This window comes from Betta splendens, chromosome 10 (assembly GCF_900634795.4).
Source record: "Betta splendens chromosome 10, fBetSpl5.4, whole genome shotgun sequence".
Taxonomy (NCBI): domain Eukaryota; kingdom Metazoa; phylum Chordata; class Actinopteri; order Anabantiformes; family Osphronemidae; genus Betta; species Betta splendens.
The window spans coordinates 18,013,955-18,034,476 of NC_040890.2; the positions used below are offsets into that span (position 1 = coordinate 18,013,955).

At 42.2% G+C, this 20,522-nt stretch overlaps 1 protein-coding gene across 13 annotated transcripts in view; it reads right to left on the reverse strand.

The window, feature by feature from the left end:
• LOC114864064 (LIM and calponin homology domains-containing protein 1) overlaps positions 1–20,522 on the reverse strand; it is a 46,912-nt gene that overhangs the window by 8,217 nt on the left and 18,173 nt on the right. For 6 of the 13 annotated variants that reach the window (XR_008695885.1, XM_029164682.3, XM_029164684.3 and 3 more), the window contains 14 exons: positions 19,412–19,481; positions 16,535–16,641; positions 13,966–13,996; positions 11,008–11,118; positions 10,152–10,350; positions 7,249–7,504; positions 6,083–6,361; positions 4,586–4,978; positions 2,721–2,847; positions 2,308–2,465; positions 1,742–2,210; positions 493–756; positions 283–388; positions 10–107 (listed from right to left, as the gene is read on the reverse strand). Coding sequence is in view for 12 of the 13 variants with exons in the window: in XM_029164682.3 (XP_029020515.1) it covers positions 10–107; positions 283–388; positions 493–756; positions 1,742–2,210; positions 2,308–2,465; positions 2,721–2,847; positions 4,586–4,978; positions 6,083–6,361; positions 7,249–7,504; positions 10,152–10,350; positions 11,008–11,118; positions 13,966–13,996; positions 16,535–16,641; positions 19,412–19,481 (2,668 nt within the window). In the remaining variant the exon portion in view is untranslated. Of the gene's footprint in view, positions 1–9; positions 108–282; positions 389–492; positions 757–1,741; positions 2,211–2,307; positions 2,466–2,720; positions 2,848–4,585; positions 4,979–6,082; positions 6,362–7,248; positions 7,505–10,151; positions 10,351–11,007; positions 11,119–13,158; positions 13,427–13,965; positions 13,997–16,534; positions 16,642–16,784; positions 17,054–19,411; positions 19,482–20,522 lie in introns of those variants that run through there. The other 7 variants (XM_055512363.1, XM_055512361.1, XM_055512362.1 and 4 more) reach the window with 7 other exon arrangements.

Genomic DNA, 20,522 nt, shown 5'->3' on the forward strand with positions numbered 1-20,522 from the left:
GTAACCGACCTGTAGCGCCACCGCCTGACGCTGCTGAGTGCTGACGTCTGACTGGACAAGGTTGACGCTGTTTTGAGAAGCAGATGCTAAATCTTCTTGTCCAGTTCCTAAAACAAACATATTATATATATATATATTTTTTTACAAATAATGCAAAAACCAAAAGCAAGACACAACATGTAACTTCGAATTAGTTTCTTTATCATAGTGCAGTGAAGAACCTGAGAAACTATGACATGTGAGCAACTAAAAGTCATGATAACCGCAGTAAGATGAATAGACCTGTAGGTGGCGCTGGCTGAGTTTGAGCGTTCGACTTCTCTTCCTTTGGTGCAGAAAGCATCTGGACTCCATTCCTCCTGAAGCTTTGTTCCGGCTTTTGCAGTTGCTACAAGCATCACAAGGTATTCACATTGAAATTGTAATTTTTCTCTCCAGATCAAGATATAATTGAGGAAATGTTATCATATTTTTTACAACAATCCTCCAGACCGTTGGGAGCGAGGTTGGCCGACTAGGTGGTGTTGGATGCTCAGTGACCTCCTCCTCATCCATAGATGCTGCCTCTGTGCTACCTGGTCCCTTCTTGTTGTCTGCTGACGCTGGGCGTCCTCTGCCTGCGGTCGAAGGAGCATCTGTAGCGTTCTTGTTGGTTCTGGGCGCAGACGCCTCAAACAGGAGAGGAGAGTCTCTCTCGGGCGTGACAGGAACGTCGCTGCTTCCTACGTCACCGTTGACTCGGAGCGAAGCATCCGTCTGTATCGGAGGAAGCAGTGGATCGACTGGTTAGTTACACTCATGTCCAGATGGACGCTGTGGTTAAATGCTTTTGACTTAAATGACTAAGAATTTTTGAATCTACCAGTCATGATCTTCTTTTCTGACCCTTCATAAACAATAAATACAGATGAAAACAAAACATACTACAGTACATGGAAACTCAGTGCCCTCCTTTGTGGCCTCTCGTGTTCAGTCCATCATTGCCTATTCATCCAGCTCACAACTATATGACAAAGAGGCACTAATATATTTGTGAGGAGCGGTAACTTAAGACACAGTGGTGGAACTGGGTGAATGCAGGCTCTCAGTGTGCTCCCCTCCGTTTCCACCTTCTCATCCCTCTCCTAGCAGCCTGTGTGGGCCCTCTTTGTCTGCTGGGAGCCCACTTCACATTGAGAGGGCCCTACTTGTCAACTTCTTAAGTCAATAGGGAACAGAGGGCTCCATTGAAACCCGGGATCTGATCAGACTCCTGACAAGACATTCCAGAAAAGCGCTCTGCACCATTTGGTCTGATAATGACCAGTCCCTCCCTCCCTGACACCAAAACCTTATTTTAAATATTCCCATTTGCAAGTTTTTCCAGGAGAAAAGGAGAGGAATCCTGTTTCTTCTGGGAGGAAGTTGTGCACTACCATAGAAAGCTAGCCGGCTCATCACCATGGCAGTTCTGTGGCATTCTAATGTAAATGCCAAGGAAGCTGGAGAAGCACTTCCCCACCAGTCTGTGGTGCTGGGCAGCAAGACCTCAGTCAAACAAACTGCAGGACAGGAGTTACACGAAGCACGTCCAAAGTATCTGCCTATAATTATTATAATGCCTGCGTAAGCTTCCAGCAGTCATCAACAAGGTGTGTACATGTTCCTGATATCTAAACTGGCAAAGCAAGCCTTCATTGTGTTTACTGGGAAGTGATTACATGTCAGTATTAAACTGGACCATGTTCGGGTCATGACTTACATTGGTGGCACACAGCTCAGGGGCTGCGGTCTGGAAATAAGGCTTAGGTGTCAGCACAGGCACCGGTTTGGGCGACAGGGCTCGGGTGGATGGCGGCTCAGTGGAGCGAGAGCGAATCTGTGGCCGAGTGTGTAGGAACGAGTCTTCGATTCGCGCTTCCAGTGTCGACGTGAACTTGGGAGCTGGGGCAGACTGCTGGCGCAAATATCTCAAGGGTCCACTGGGGTCCATGTCAAAAGGGTCAGGAGTTGTTGGGGAGGAGGAGAGGGAGAGGGAGAGAGGGAAGGGCGAGCACGAGAAAGAGGGGTCGGCAGATACGCTGCGGTCCAGCAGCTTCGGCAGCTGCAGACGTTCCAGGACTGTTTCACTGATGGAGAAGCGCTGGGCGTAGCGCTGGAGGATCACAGACGCTTCCTCTGGGGTTTTGGCTCTTCTGTATGCCTCCCGCAGCTCCTCCTCACGCCGCTCTCTGTTAGAACAACAGATGGGAACAGCTCAGAATTTAAAGTAACACTACTAAATTCAAGCTAACAAATACTCGTTCTCTCACTATGTATTTCACGTACTTGTCCTCTACTATCTCTCTGTAGGTCTTTATGCTTCTCCTTCTCTGGGAGATGCAAGTGTCTCCTGACATCAGCCTCTCCATCATCTTTCTCTCCTCCTCCTTCTTGATCAGGTCTTGGGAAATACTCCTCCTGCGATTCTTCCATCGGGCCAGGTCCTGACACAGGAGCACATTCAGTGTCTCAGTTTCCAAGTTAAACAAAGCAACCACATCTCAGCTTGGCTCAGGTGAGATTTGAGACCTCAAGAACTGCTGTGATCACAGAAAACTAAACACTGCTGAAGTCTGATACAGCCTGGAAGCACTTAACCCACTGAATGGCACCGATAAACTCCTGACACAACACAGACGAGACACACTAATGAACAACTAAACAACTACAAGTAGCTGCACCAAATGTGAGACACTCACGTCTTGCCAGTGATCCTCCTCTTCCTTCATCCTGTTGTACTGGTTGTGCATCAGCTCATGACGCATCTGACTGTGCGGCTGCAACATGGCCTCGTCCTCACCGCGCATGTCGCACATACTCAGACTTCTGCAGTGAAAAAATAAGAAAAGTGAAAAATGAAACAAATGTGTTATCGTAGTTCCAGTTAGTTAGTCCCCGAAATAAAAAAAAGATCTGCTCAGCTTTTTCTTTAAAAGTGTTTGCATTTCATAATGCAGCTTAATGGATTTCCCTCCGCTGCTTTGAAATATGAGCATTAATGTCTTAACCCTCACAAAAAGCACAACAAAGCAAAAAGATGATTGGCTGTGACAAAACAAAAAGTCCCAAAGCGTTTATGCAATAGTATGGAAGTAGTAACATTGTTCACAAAATGACTCTCTAACAAAGTGAAGCTAAAATAAAATAAATAGCAAATCAATGCAGCTTCCCTCTTCAGACCTCTGGCATTATGCATGGTATGAGAATGTGGCTGACACGGTTATGTCACATTAAACATGCAACCAGCGAAAGCACTGGGGTCATGTCACAACAGCATTACATGCAAGCAAACAAACAAACAAACAAACAAACAAACAAACAAACAAACAAACAAACAAACTTCCAGGGTCAGTGTTAAAGGTTATTTAACATTTCTTTACAAAGATCAGAGAAAAAACAAATATCAGAGCATCATCACTATAAGAAGGTTTTTGTTGTTGGCTTTAAGAAAGTTTCATAAACAAGTGCATATCTTGCAGTTTTTCCCGCTATTAGAAAAGACAATTCTAGCAGCTGACAAATAAATAAATGACTCATCTTTGTTTTGTAGTGCAGGACAGAGCGCGACCAGAAGGCTGAGCTCAAGTGATCAAATGAACAACTTACTGCAAATCATCTGACACACTGTCTGTGAGGCTCAATAGACAGAAGGCAGAGCTCGGAAAGAATGCACAAGCACAAATGGACTCAGGAAACACATCATCCATTCATTAATAGGAAAAAAGTGTAATAAAATGTGTCTGAGTGTGTGTGTGTGTGTGTGTGTGTGTAATATATACACATATATATACTGATAGTTCATACACACAAAGAAGTATTGTTTTGTGACACTTAAATACTTGTAGGAGCCAAATATCACTGATAGATTTTAACAGGTGGTTTTGTGAGCACATACAGTACAAGTGTTTTTTTCAGCTCCTGTTTTTAAAAAGTACCCTTTAACCAACCACAAGGGGGCAGTATAAAGCAAGACAGAAGAGGTTTACTACAGCACCACAACGCAAAGATGTAAATAGTGCTAGTGTGAATAATTACGTATGTGGAATGATGTCAAAGTGCAGCTAAAGCAACTGAAATAGGACATAGACGTATTATATTGGACAACACAAGTGACACGTGTTTCTTAAGGCCTCTATGTTAGAATTTAAATCATCTTCTCAAGCTATAATTACGTGCATAAAGTTTGGTCCAAAGGGGATCAAACCCAATGCAGCATCCTTTGTGTTGTTTGCTAATTGAGTCTCCTGAAGTGATGAAAAGCTGCCAACCAAAGTCATGCAGTTTATCTAAGAAAATGCCATTTATATTTAGACATTGTCAAATTCCTCAATAACAAATCAAAAATCATGAAATCTGAAAGAAGAGACATTCTTTCAGATTTTCCACGCAAGTCTCATGCAAAATTTAGGTAGTTAGGACTTCCAAATGAAAACATTGCCGTTACCTCTCCAGACAACATGCACAGATCAGGAACATTCCAGCATTCCTTTAGTTTTTGTGTGAGGTTCTAGATCAATGCTGCAAAACTTCCTAACATGTAGTGTAGCTGCTGGATGGCGCTCACGTTGCAGGGAGAGTGCTGTCCGACCAAGATATCCCTCTTTGTGTGTCGTCACTTTCACTCCTCGCTCTACTCTTTCGTCGGCCAGTATCACTTGTTCCTCCTGAAGTGGTTGCCATGGCTGCAGATGCAGTAAGGAAGTGGGAGGGACTTGCGGTGGCGATATGTTTAGGAGAGGTCAGCGTGCGATGGGCCGAGTTCCCGTCCTCTGCATTGGCAGCCAACGCGGTGCCAGTGAGTCCTTTCCTTGCTTCCGCCTCCCTTTGCTCTGCTGTGGGTAGATTCTTCTCAGTGGTGTTGATAGGACTTGTTGCAACCACACAGACTGCAGTGCCGCTTGCAGCTAAAGTCGTCGTATGGTGGAAAAGCTCCTCTGAGCACGAGCGAGCTGGGGTGCTGCAGAAAGCAAAGCAAACTAAAACGTACTGCTGCCTGGTTAGCATCCTATATCATCAGACAGCATTCTTCTGGAGGAGCCCAAATTAAAGGCTTTTAAACACATAAATCTAAGTGAATAGCAGAGCAAAATCACAGGTCCCTGCAGAGCACACTGGATGCGAAAACAAATTGGAGTCACAAAGCAAAAGCTACATTTACCGAATACTCCGTTGTTTGTCATCCTGTGATAAACAGCTATGTTCTGGGAGGCTTATTATTGGACTGTGCATTCCCAAAATGAATGGCAGGGAGGGGGAGACTGGCCAGCTGCCGGCAGTGAAAGGGCCGAGCTCTGGTTCCAGCCTGCTCATGGTCAGGGAAGGAAGAAGGCCTCATTTCCTTGCATCCTGAGGGTGGGTCACTCGAGGGTGTGCACGGGTTTGTTACTGAAAGTGCGCAGTTTTAATTAAAACTTATGCAACAGCTTTAAAAAGGTAGCGTTACACAGTGCAGCCAACTGAGCCAAATGTCTGGAAATAAGGAGGAATATTTACTATCAGTTACTGGAACAATGTCACTCTGCCATTTCTTCTAAAACCAAGTCGCCCTCACACGCACGCACGAATTCTAGCAACATTCTAATAAAAGTCGGTAACTGCGCAACTGAAACACAAATGTTGGTGAGACTTCGTTTTCAAAACAAAGCCTTTTACCGACATCCAAGAAATCCTCCTCCCTGGCATGAACCAGAAGTCAGATTTCTATTGAGCATTATTTTCACTCCCTTGAAACAGTGACAATGCAATCAGGGCCCTAACACGCGTGCCAGAAAAAATACAGAGAGCGGGGGTGTGACCCTAACTCCAGCAGACGTGCGAACGCAATGTGGGTTTGATTAGGCAATAACACCAGATAAGGCTGCGCTGTAAAATTGTATACATATACAATAGTGTTGCCTCATAATCCTCAGTCTGGAACTCTGCATACCAGTAGCGTTTATTCTCTAAACTCACCATTATGTTGCTCTGGATTAGAATGGCAGTGGGAATGATGATCTGGTAATGGCTGTACAAGTGGGACAATGATTTGGGTTATAAACAAAATGTGAAGTAAGGCGAAAACCTTAGCTCAGAGGTGCCTGTCAGGTGGGTTAAAGTCTCCCTGGAGGGCTCTGCATGAGGCTGAGGCCGGCTGCAGGACAGAGGCTCACTACTCCTCCTCATGCCCGTTGAATGGACCTCAAAGCAAGGAATGGACACAGTCTGCTCGCCTGTCCTGGTGTCCATTTTACTGTGATGCTCCTCCTGAATCTGTATTGGGGGTTCGAGAGTTAAGGGTGGGGTGAGGGATGGACTGGGGGGCACTTGAGCTGGTGCATCTATGCTAGAGACCTCATAAGGACTGTTGGTCCGCCCATTCACACAAAGGACGCACAGGAGGACAAAATCACAGTGAAGCAAAATTTAAGACAAACTCACAGTGATGAGGTGCGAAGGAAGAAGATGGAGGAGGAAGGGGAAGAAAGGAAAACAATGCAAATCAATTAATGCATATGCTTTGATGAAATGTAGCATGTAGGGTGGATCCAACAGCGTAGATGGCAGATTAACCACACACACTGCGTGAAGCGCAAACTGTAGACACAACAACACAAACTACACATTTCCCCACTGAATATTTCATCACGTTAAACACACATCTGTCAAAACTACCTTTTAAAAAAGTGATAAGTGCAAACCACACATTTTAGCCATCGCACTGCTTTCACACTTCTCTCTACTACACACAAGCCACGGCTCCAGATACAACTGAAGCTCATTACAGAATCCACCTAGCCAGCAGAAATGTAAGACCTCTACACTGAGATCCAATTACGATGAGGCGCATAACAGAATAAATGATGTGATCTCAGCATTCTAGCATGGTGACATGTCAAACCATCGCCAGTAAGTCGTCCATGCTTAAACCTGCTTCGTTTTGCCCGTGCAGCACATTTCACTACAATTAGAACCAGAGCCAATGACAACACATCTGGACTCAATCAGCCTCACCCATCTGTAACACGCGTAGCGCTCAAAGGTTTTATTCCAGACTTTAAAGGAATTATTTTGAAAATTAATGATTTTATCTGCTAATAAATTAAAGCCAGAAACACTTATTTCAGTCAGGCCTAATCACTTTTATTGTAGGCTCCATCCTAATCAGCATCAGAGTATCTTGATGCCTCTGCTCTGCTTCCCACTGGGCCTAATAATGTCTCTTTCTCTCTGTACTGTACAAGCACTCACCTAAAAGGTCTCTCTCCCCCTATAGGTGAAGTAGCAGTGCTCCAGCTCTTGCGTCCTCCCTCCTCCTTATCGCTCTTCTTGCGCAGTGGCGCGGGCACATAGCCGCTCTGGTTGCTCTTGTTGGGTAAGTACTGGTTGAAAGGCATAGCTGTCCGCAGCTCGCTGACGGACGTCCGGCGTGCCAACATGTCATCCTTACGGACATCTGGCATTTTTCTGTGTGGGGCACCGTCAGACTCTGAGTCGCTGCCGCGGCCTGTTGAGCAGGTAATAAGAGAGTTAATCATGGACCTTTTACATCGGTCACATAGCGCTCACCCTGTAGTTAATGCAGTTATAGGAGAGTACACGAAGAAGACAAATGCAGATCCATCTTACTGAGCGCATCATGTTTACAGCCATTATTGTAGACAACATCATCTTTTTGCTAATCCGACTCCAGCAGCACAAGATGGATACTTGCTTTTCTCACTGTCCCCCCAAAATTCCTTTTCAAGATGTTCAGCACATGTGCTACTGGAATTCCCCTCCCTTTGAATGCGTAACCTTTGAATTTATGACTTGCTGTATACATGTATAAACCCACCGTTTCGTCTGACTCTAAAGCCTAAAATCTTCCCCTGGTCCTGAATAGATACATGTGGATGTAACCACAGCCGTCAGTGGAAACAAATGTTGCATTTTGAACTTGTGAAAACTTCTTATTTCACTAACTGACATCAGTTTTATGTGGTCTAAAAGATTGACAGATCAGGGTCCAAAAGTGGCCTTGAGGTATCTCCACTTCTAAATATAAAAGGCCTAGTTAGGACTGTAACACCATCAATTGGAAACACAAGTGACTGCACCATCTAGTCTATACCCCCTGAGGAAAACATACGTCTCTCTGTGTAGTGTGGCACCAGCATATGCTGTTCTCAGACTTCAGTGTTACCATATGTGCAAAAAGAGCTTCTCAAGAACATACTTACATCAATAATAAACTTTTAATCATGTTACAGTAAAAAGTGTCAGAATTCATTTCAATATGAATCCAGAAAAATATCTCTAATCAAAACACTGTCCTGTTAAATTACATTTTACAGTAATTGAATTTCAAATGGAAATACGGCTTAGAATGTTCCACAAAACCCGTATTCTTCCTCGTACAACCTTTCATTGGCATCGTTCTGTAAAAATAAAGAGGATGGGATTTACTGTGGATAGCAGTCACACAGAGCGCTCCATTTATCAGAACCATATCCATGCACAAACCTGGCCCAAAAACATCACCAATATTGAATTTCTTTCAGAGATTAAATTAATCTCCTCTCCCCGTCTCCTAATTACTGTCAGGTTGATGTCAGTGTTCAGAGCTGAATAATGGAAGGGCTTTGTGTAAGGTCAGAGCAAGGTAAGGCTGGCAGAGCTCAGTCTGTGCTCATGCTCATAAATGGACGGTCTTGTTCAGCATTTAGACAGATCTCTGTGAATGACTGATAAATGCCCCTGTGGTCGGATCAATACAGTGATATGGGGACTGAAAGGACCCTCAACCACAACATACTTCTGATAAAAGTTAATTGTGTTGAGTCGAGCAATTTACACAACTACAACAACTAGGTCGTTGGTAAATTAACTGTTGACGACTGCAGACAAAGTCTGATGATGACGGCTTCCTTTGCACGTCCTCAAATCATTAAGACGTCACGCTTGGACACTGTGCTTTTCCACATGCAGATTAGAGATTAAATGTCCATCAAGCTTTGCAATGATTGCTCTAACGTGCTACAGGGCCTTATCAAAATCAAAAGATCCAAACAAGCAAAACAAACTATTTAGTCCTATTGTCTTGATGAATCAACAAATCTAGGACTAATTAAACCTTCTATAAAAAAAAGAGCAAATATGTTTTTGCTTGTTGTCTAACTGGCAAGTTGAAACCAAGAAATCATGCTTTAAACATAAATTTGCTCAACTTGACTATATAATTATGACAAGCTTGTATCATCATGAGACACAGTTTCCTTCATTCTCAATTTAAAAGCTTGGCCATTGTTGATACAGTAGATCAGTGTCAGATCCAAACTTGCTAAAGTCTCTCTGTTCATGCAACCACACCTCCTCTGTTCATTATCTCATTGTATCAGAATGCTTTATCTTCCTCTCACTCAAGTGCCTTCACTCATTTCTTTCCACATATCTAGATAGTTGAAGTCCAGGACAACAGCGTTTCAGTGACAATACACGTAAATCACCTGTCACAACTGTCAGATAACGTCATCATAGTCACAATACCAAACTGAAACTGTGTCTCAAAACAAACCAATGTACTTTGATTTGTTCTCACATGTTCCATTGAACCAACATTGACATGGTTGATCGTAGAACTAAAAGCACATGAGTAACTTGTAACTGTGTGCATTTGTGAATGTTCCCTTTGTTCTCATTCTGAAGTCCACCTCCATTAAAGCGACCTTCTTTACGTTAGATAAACATATCTGTGTACTAAATCAAGCCTAAAACTACATCAGCACTTTCCTACTGATTGTCATCACTTTCACAAGACATATGGCTGCAGCTAAAATAAACAATGGCCAATGAGGTCATTCATTATATTCTTTCAAATAGCCTTCAACTATCTCTAGGCGTCGTCTTGTAAAAACCCAAGGAGGAGAACAACAACTTTACACTAGTAGCACTGAAAGAACAAAGACCCTCCATTTATCTATATACTGCATCAGTGCAGCTCACATTACCCAAACAAAAGAGCAAGTACTGCATTACTTTCCGTTCACGAGACAAATAGTTGTGACTAAAATGACACAGAAGCCAAATAATTAACCTTAATAATGACGGTGGAAATCCTACATCACCAGCTTTTCAAAACACAACTGCTTATGTGAAAATGGAGGGTTTCTTACCATCACTGCTGCCACGGGCAACCAGTACGTCTGGTGACGGAGTTTGTTGTGAGCGTGAGCCGAAGGAGTCCAGGCTGTCGAAGGAGTCCTCGCGGCCGTGGCGTGGCGGAGAGAGTGAGTCACTGCGCTCAGAGTCCCAGCAGTCGATGTAGCCACTGTCCCGGATGCTGCGTTTAGGACTCTCTGCCTCTTCTGCCTCCTAGACATTTATACAAACAATTAAATCAACACAGACTCAGAACGTGGCACATACTGAGTGTGACTACGACACTTAACGACACTTAATGATGTTTTTTTTTAACTGTATAGTGTTTTAGGTGTTATCTGGGGAGCAGATATCTTAAATCTGTTTAGTTGCATGGAAACGTGCCGTTGTTTTGTTAAAATACAAAGCATTAACATCTGGGAAAGTCATTTTTCTGTGATGGCAGTAAATCCTAACTTAATAGAACTGCAAAGGGATGTAATATTGTGTAATAAATCACATGGCATTGGTTATGAGTGTGTGTGTCTCCTAAGGCTAGTTAATAGACTCTATTTCACTCTGGGCCAGTAAACACTGGTCCGTATAATTTGCAAAAAAGCCTAGTCTAACAAAAAGGTCATCACTGAACAATGGTGAGTTGATTTCTAAAAAGTCTGGCAGCAGATGATGTTAGATCACACTGTCCATTCATGTTCCATTCATAAATAATTTAGTAACCCCTGTGTCCAGTATATTAGTCCTGGAAATTCACTCCACCTTTTATACACTGTTTGTTGATGTGTGACACCATAAATCTTAATTAAAAACGAATGATCCCTGCAGGATTCATTAATTTGTTCCCTAAATATTTCCAAATGTGACACAACAAACCTTTCGCATCTGTGACAGCAGGCCCTCAAACTCTTTCAGGTCCAGTGTGGGCCCGTTGTATGATGTACAGCTATTGGCAGCCCGACCCAACCAGTAGATAGTGATTAAAACCTGAAAGCAAAGGGAAAAAAACATTAAAACATAACAAAGCGCAGTACAAGTACACCTATTTTCCTTCATGCTATTCTCCACAATTTAGTGGAACAATGATACACTATGTACAGCTCTGAGTAATTATGTGTATATGGAGAACGAATGCTACAACACAGAACGAGAGAGGGGGAATGTGCAGGTCTGGGATAATGTCAAGCTGCAGCAACAAAAGGTCAGTCAGTGATCCTGAACCATGAATCATGAATTAAACTTCCTTACTGTAGAAAAAAAAACTGCATAATGATACGTTGGATGTGTGTGCACTGTCTATGACACTGTCAAGAGAAAACCTGTCATTCAGGGTACACTGACAATTTGTTTGAGGTCTAAGTTGGCTGCCTCAGACAAGTCACTGCCAAAATGTTAGTAGGACAGTTTAAGACTCAGGAGTTGTAGTTTAAGCCAAAGGAAAACTGAACAGTTTAGTCCAACAAATGTTGATGTTATTACAGTATAAATATATATTACTGTTTGATAATGTGGAACCATTACAGACTCTTTAAAACAGGTAAAATGGCTACAAATATTTGTCCTCACACAGAAATGAAGGAAGATAAACCCTTAACATCAGTCTCTACTTTGATGTTTTTACTTTCCCTCAAATAACCAATAAAAGCTGGTTTCCTGTGATTACTTCCAAAGACGTTACATGTTGGATACAGCATCCTGCACAAACATGACAAGACTGAGCTTTTGTTCTGACCCTGAATGATCATTGGATATTTATGAGAGCCTGTTCATCAAATCAACCCTGTGAGCATTATTTAATGTTATCTTCTTCCAACCAAACAACCTGCAAATGTAGATATACAATATACAACCTCCTGTAATTCTTGAACCTAATGCTGAAAATGAACTGACGCAGTTTGTCTGTTTGGAGTCAGCTGGTTAAAAAGGCAGAACGTACGACTTGGCTGTTGCCACAGAGAGATCACGAAGGGCTGCACCTTTAGCACTGCTGGCAAAGTGCTCCCAGCTATATTTACTGTGTCCATGTCAACTAGCACTCCACAGGGATGGCTTTGATAAGAAGGCTCAGCGAGGCTTAATGTGTTTATTTCAGTCATACTGTCAGGGTAAACACCCTGACACAACTGACCTGCTGATCAGAATAAGCACATATCTATCTTCTATACTAAGCACATAAGAGTTATTGTTTAAGGACAATGAATGAAAAAACACCAGATGCTAAATTATTCAATAGTTTTCCAATAATAATCTTATATTGTGATAAAGCACCTGCTGCTGTTTTGGCTCATCATTCATTAGTGTAGAGCCTCTGTGTCACCAGTGTAATGAATGCATGAATGGCAGCTGCCAGGAGGACTGGGTCAGCACCAAACACGTCCAGTTGTTTACTAGTGACTTTCTAATACTCATTCATTTTAACTGCACGACCACACTGTGAAAACACACCACAATATTAGTGTAACAACATGATATGCAAGACGGAATTTATGACAAACAACTATAGAAAAACTGACAGTTGAACACAAGCACCAGGTCACAGCAGCTTAAAGAAAACACGTCCATGGAATTTTGGCTGACAGAAATACAAATGACCAGGCTGACAGTGAAGTGATGCACAGTGTCAGACTTGCTTTGCCTCGTCAGTTTGATCAGCTGCCTGCTCTGGCAGACGTGGGTAGACCTGTCGAAGAGGTTCCAGGGTGAAGTGACAAGCAGCCCTTTGTTTCATGTGCAAACACACTTCAGCAGCGCATACGTGAAGGCATAAATAAGGCCAAACTGAAGACGCAATGGAAACACGCACGTGCACACGTGTACACGCACGCACACATTTAGAAAGTAATACGCCATTTGTCATCAAAACACACACATGCACCCCCAGCCCATCTTGCTGACATCTGCATAAGTAAATAATCACATGACTCCAGAAATCTTCCACCAGTCTAAGCCATACGCTCTTATTGCTTCAAAGACCCATGTGTTTGCGAAACAACACATACTGTACATTAACACAAGCTGTTCCTTCACCTCTTAATGGCTCTGCAGAGACCGCTGATATCACATCCTAGTCGTCAGCCTGAGTCTGCAGGGCTCATCCAAACCACAGAAGCATTACACAGCAGCAGATTCTCGAAGAAGCACTAGCTTCTGGTCAATTGCAGGCTATTTGTTTTCGCTACTAATGCAAAGGATTTATAAATGGGGCTGAGAGTCCCAGGATGTAGTCAGCTAAACGAGCTAGCAGCCTCTGCAGCTCAGCACATTAACTTTACAGTGCACACCAGCACCACAGAGAGAGCTAGAGCGATGGAGACAGAGAAAGAGAGAGAGGCTAGCACCGCTCTGACTGCAGAGTGGGCAGGGCTAACACCATGCGTGCTACCTCTTAAAGCAGCACTATTACAGAAAAAATTTAAAGGAAATGTTTTGGTCAAATATAATTAAACAAATAATAAAAATAATATATAATAGTCAATCACATAATATATTGACAGAAAACCAATATCAAGAAACATACACTAAATGAGTAGATTAGACATGGCATTAAGAGGTACTGGAGTTAAAATATTTGTAGTTCGCTCAGATGTTTTTAAACATGAAACAAAAAAAGTAAAAATGTACTAAGCAAAGTGCTTAGAAACACAGACAAGTGTTAGTAGAGTGTAAAATCAACAGAATGCATTTGCTTATAAAAAGGGAAAGATGCTGTTTACCAGTGTGAACAGCTGAAGTAAAAGTCTGTGACAACCACAGTGCAAACATGACAGTATAATAACAGCTCCCATCCAAACGCACATTTAGCACAAATGATTCACTGTATCCACGGCCACTTACATTCTTGAGTTTTCGGCTGCAGTCACTTGTCCTAGAACGAGACAAAGAGGTGAGAAAGTGACTTCAGGTTTCAGTAGGCTGAATATTTTTACACAAATGAACCACTGGCACCTTTAAGGCTTCATGCAAAACCCATGGAATCAACACAAAACAGCAGCACAACAGAAGTATAACATAATTTGTGGAGCCTTTCTAGAGCTGCTATTCTTGCATCATTCAACACTGCACATCCCTTAACAAAAACATAGAGACAGGCATCAGTGGTAGACACATGGTTTTCATGCAAAGTGATTTTTGGGAGGTGCACCACAGCAGAGGCCACTTAGAGCCACAAATGCTGCCATAATGAAAAGATGTGGCTCTGGATTTTAAACTATAAATAGCAAATTGAATAAAGAAGTTGTGTTGTAGACTTAGTTAACTTCTAAGCGCATGTTTGGTCACGTGCATCATCCAGTCAAAGTACTCAGTTGCTGCAGGTGAGTCATGAGCTACACAGTGTCATAATGGTATCATACAAAACCAACTTCTGCCAAAGAGAAGAATCCCTGTGCTTTGACAAATGCCTCTTGGAATTCACCGAATACTGTACATCATCACACTGTTTCCGTTTCCAGGGTCTGAAGGTCAGAAAGCTCGACTCACTCAACACAATAGTGACACCCAAAATGCAGCTACTTAAGTTTTCCAACAACATAACGAAACGAGACAGAGGGAGGTGAAAGTAGCTATAGGGATGTAAACAGAAACATCAGGAGAGCTGTGTAAGTCCTTCCTCCCCCTCTCTCCTTGTCAGCTCTTGACTTTGTCTAACACTTTGCTTTCAAAGTGTTAGACATTTATTTTCATAAACAAAATGCAGTGAATGAACAAAAGCAAAATCTAAATCAAATCAATATTTGGTAGCGTCAATAGGTACGCTTGCACAGTCAGGGATGTTAGGATTATAGTCAGGTGTATGATCAAGCAGTTACACCTACAGTAACAGGTGCAAATGGCCATCGGGATCATCTGTGGTTCTGCCATAACATTTTTGAAAGCATTGTTTCTTTACAGCAGCCTTTAAACACCTGCCTAAAACATTTGTACAGTACTGTAGGTTTTTGCAACGTTTTAAAAATGAGGTTCACAGATACAGTAAATGTAACCAAAACCTATTGACGCTGCACTGGCACCTGTCACTTGTCTTGGAAATAAAGTTACATTCCAGAATGTGCCCGTCTTTACGCCTCCCTTTTCCAAAGCCATTCCCTGGATGAGTAAACACCTGTCCAAAGAGGCTCAGGAGGAAAGAAGCACAGACACCGTTTCCTGTCCTGGATACAAGCTGCAAAAAAATAGCTTCCTGTGCGATGAGGAGTTACATAAGCACTGGAAATAGCTCAGGACACAGCAGAAACACCATTAAATCCTTGAAAATCCGTGCCATATAGACTGCGTGAGAGCAAAATGCAGAATTGTCATCAACATTAACCAACATTAAGTGTTCTGTCACCACACTGTCTGCTGCTTAAATTATTTTACCATGCAGAGATACTGTGTAAACAAGGATATAAACAGTTATTGTTTCGTGAATGAGAGGCCAACCCACCACTGCTGTGGACATCAGTCAGACTGAACTCTGCATGATGCTCAAACACGCAGCAAATATAAATACAAACGAATGGGAGACAAAAATGTTATGTGACTGATAGGACGGGCTTTTTGAAAACTCAACGTTCAATTCTTTGATGTCACTTTTATCAAAGGTCGATATTATCGTCATCATTTTAGAGTGTCAATAAGTACGTTACTTTTTATTGTTGGAGCTGAAACACTAACAACTACTGGAATCAAGCTGGAAACTAAACCCACGCACCGACACACACCCCTCACTACTTTAAAAGAATTCCTGGTCATGACAGAACCAGTCGAGCGGCTCCTTCTGGGGCTCGCTCACACGGTCCCCTCTCGCTCCACCATCTGCAGCAGCACCTTTTTAAAAGCCGGTGAATGAAACCTTGTTGATGCACAGCGGCACACGACACATACACCCACAGACACAAACACATACAGTGTATTTATACAGTGAAAGGGAAAAAACCCTCCATGCACTTTGCTTTGTTACAAAAGACTAAAGTGGGAGTCATGGTTGAGAAAGTGAGACTTGGACAGAGACCAGTTGTGACTAACACATATACTATTGTAACCTCACTGACGGAGTCATACAAAACTTCCTTTGACTTATTTGTTCTAGACCTAAAGTGGCTGATACAGAGAATGAGAAACAGTGTCTCAATGGTTATGACCTATGACCATTTAGCAATGACAAAATAAAAAATTAATTAAGACTAGGAATTAAGACTAAACCAACTATAGTTCATGTTGCTGCTTCTTCTGCAATAGCTAGTTTTACTGTATGTAATTAGTTTTTATACAACTACTTATTTAAAATTCAGAGAACAATACAGAGAAAACACAAAGGCCCCGCTTGGTTCATTGTGCTCTGGAATAAAACTGCGTTCATACATTCTCACAAGAACATGCACCTGTTATAATAATGTCATAACGATGCAGCTTTAAATCTTACTTGGAGGTCGGCCGTGTGGATGTGTCCTGCAGGTCTCCAGGGTCAAAGAGTTGTGAGCCTTTCAGTCCTAACTCCTCGCAGCCGCGCAGAAACACGCCAATGTTGTCCTGCACAGAACACACGTAATATGATGCAAGGTTCAAATAGGGCACAAACTCAGGGATTTAAAGATAGTTTAACTTTCTAATCACAGTAGCCTCACACAACCCACTCATGCCACCACAGACATGCTGACTCACACATACGTTACCTACTCCACAATCAGGACACTGCCAGGTTTCGTGGCCAGTTTGTGCTGAGCGTTTCTCAGATTACTTCACCTCTTGCTTCCCTTTCAATTTTTGTTATTCCGCATTCACCTGCACTTCCTCAAAATCTCCTTTCTTCTCCTCCTTGTTCTTCAATCACTCTCCATCTTCTCAGCCTTCCTTCCTTCCTCATCTGCCCTCTGACAAACCCTTTGTTGGATGCAACCTGAGCTGGGCTCCCCTCTCCTGTTCCCAGGTTCTCTCTCCCTGCGTTTCTGTCTCTCTCTCTGCTTTAGAGAGCCAAAGTCCGTCCCTCCAACTCTGTCACCATTTCCTCTCCACCCAGATTGTACAAAGCACCCCCCCCCCACACACACACTTAATAACACATTTAAACAAAATGCATGATTGCATTTTACAAACACTTTAAAACCCAAACGCTGTAGGAATACATGCACGTACGGATAAACATGCACACACACGCATGTGGAAACACTTGTTCCCACGATTCCTTTCCATGTGTTGCAAAATACCCCCTCCAAACCCACCCTGGAGCTTCCTCTGCTTTTGGGACAGCGCCATCACTTCTGATGACATAACCCCACCCACACATGCACACATGGCCTTCGTTTTAACAGTGGACACAAAATAATATCTTATTTTGACAGTTTTACTTCAGGGAGTAGAGAAATAAGTGGATTTCATCTCCATCAGTTACATTTGAAATCATTAAAAATAACTTCTATGCAGTGCACTTATTCTCCAAAACTTTATCATTTCAATCACGATCACAACATCCTGCAGAAAACAAATACTACAAGACAGATACAGAGCTGTACGATAATGAACATTAGCATGTAGTTAGAAATAACCAGATTTTAAAATAAACATAACAGGATAGGATAGGAACTAAACCACTGTGCACAGTCTCTGCACTGTACTCAACCATAAACCTACAGTGCATGTACGCATGTATAAATGGAGGCATTTGTCCTGACAATAACTTGTGGTGAAATACATTTTATGAAGCGTTTCACATGCAGAAACAGCAGGTGTTTTTACATGCACACCAATAAATGGAATCATACAGTGAGTTTGTTGTTGTGTCTTGATATGTGGAAAACAACAACACCTTTAAACACATGAACTGTTAGCATTCAGTTTGCAGGGTGAGCTCCAGTACATATCTGTTTACACACTGTAAAACATGAACATACCAGTCGACCTAGCGACTGCTGCTGGAACAGGGCAAGCAACAGCCAACCTGTTCAGACAAACACTGAGGCACACAGGCCGAGCTGCCATTGCACTGAGGTACCTGCCTTAATTACAGAAGGCAAAGCTCCTCAGAGACTCATTTACCCATTAGCCCCCAAACAGGAACAGGAAGGGGGAGTGGCCCGCGTTTCATTACGATGGGCCAGATAACAGCAGAACTCTTGTTTATGCGTTTCTCACCTCTGTAATCACAACCAAGGGGATCATAAGAAAAACAAAAACACCCATAAAGCCACATAATTATGGAGCTTTGAAGATGTGAAAAGCATTGTTTTCATAAAAAAACTCTAGAACAAAGTTTAGAACATTAAATGTAACCAAGTAGCTACTTAACGTTACTTCACATCGGTGATAAACTGAATTAAAACCATTTTAATGCTAAATGCTACATTGTTAGCGTTTTTTTTTTTTTTTTTGTTAGAGGTTGTTTTCCTATAAATGCACATAACATAAAAGTTTAATACGACCTTTTCTTAGCAGTGCCTGACTGAGTGGGGAGAGACAGGAAGAAAAGGGAGGCAGAAGTACGTACAGCGTGGGCTTCACAGCTATCAACTTTCAGCGTGCCTCTGTTTACATGCCTGTTCTGTTACTGAGGAAACGTCATACAGATCAGGTCTTAGGTCGTCGTGAAAGAGCTCTACTGTACAGCACCAGACTCTAGTCAAACGTATCAGTGTTCAGGTCCAATGAAAAGCTCTCATTTAAAGCAAAACACAGACCTAAGCTTTTAAAAACTACGTAAAACTACAAACAACCATGCAGTAAATGCAGATATTTGTTTGATGCCATTGGTTTGATACTGGAAGCTGGTTGAAGAAATCTTATCTCAAACTAAATAATAATATATACTGTAGGGCCCCTGTGAACCTTCATACATACTCCACTGATGAGCTATGAGGAGCTCAGTGTCACACATGGCTGCTGATGGACACCTTGGCTGTGGGGAATGAAACCAAGATCTTTCAGCGGCAGCTACAGTACCTGTAATCAAACCCCGGCAGCTTATAATGCGAAGGCTGTCCAAACCACTAAACCTGCACGTCACATGATTATTATCGCTGTGTATCTCGACTCGTTGCCTTGAGTGTAACTGTATCTCAGTAGATCCCCAGATTTTGTGTCCTAAACTGCACAGACAAGAAGGAAAACTGCTAACTGCAATCTGACATGTCTTTAACTCCACTCAGATGTATAGCAGTAGATTCAAGGAAGTATTTAATTTATGAATAATTTGCAAAGCAGAAATCTGCTACACTAAATAAACAAATATAATAGAAGCCATTCCTTTATTATGAAAAAAAGGACACTCCACACATAACATGGAAGGTTCAGGTGGCAGAGAACTCACCAGGCCAGCTATGGGTGTTGGAAGTCTGTTAATTTTCTTCACCAGACCAGGTTTTATTGAGCTCAACAACCTGGCAAAAGACACACAGGAAGGACAGAAGACTGAATTGTAATATTCTGTATACAGTATGCTTGAAAAAACCAAGGCAAATAGAATGGCATGGCTTCAAAACATGTCCTCATTACAGTATATGACAAGCAAAGAAATAACAGCAGGTAGAAAGAAAAAACACCTGAAAATGACTGCGTGTCCCCAAACCAAAAATTATATTATAATCTGGTCTAATGGCTAAGACATGGATGCTAAAGTCAGAAAATTCTCTTCTCTCCCTGCAAATACAGACGGCAACACATTTTGGAAGAATTGCAGGCCAGTTCTATTAAATCCACTTGATAGTCATGAACAGTTCCCACTTCTCCATCGCTTCCACAGTTGGTATCCAATTTCGTCTTTTGTGTGAGTTTTCATCAGAAGGGAACGTAATGATTCAGTCCCTGTAAAGAAAACTGCCCCCTCGGATTGTGTTACAATTAGACACCCGCAGTCATGTGATATTCACAACATTATTGTAGATGTTTCAACTGAACTCCCCTGCTCTAAGCCAGACCTATACATGTTGCATTATTTCCAGCTTTCAGGCTGTGAAACGTCCAGAAACACCTGCTGATCTGACTGTTTGACATTTAAATTTAAAGGCAACGTAGAGCACAGGGAAACAGTGAAATGAATGAATGTAAATGAATCAGGGAGTTTTCCTGAAGGTCTTCTTCTGTTGCCTGTTGATATACTTTTGAAATTATAACCCAAAGTTAGAGAGAAACAGGCTACACGCAGCCACAGGAAGAAAAAGAAAGTTTAAACTTGTTGCAAACAAAAGGAAATGGTGAGGACTACATAGGTGAGAGTGATTTCCTGGATGTGGAAATGCAGACAATCAGCAACCTCAATACAAGCACTATAAATAGATTTTATGAGTATGTACAGGGACAAACATTTCCTGAAACCTGGCGCTTGAGGTAAAAGAGGAAATTATGCTTCAATGAGACACAAACAGAAGTTCAAGGTGTTCCTGGCTGCGCCGATACCTCTAAAACTGAAATACATAATTCAC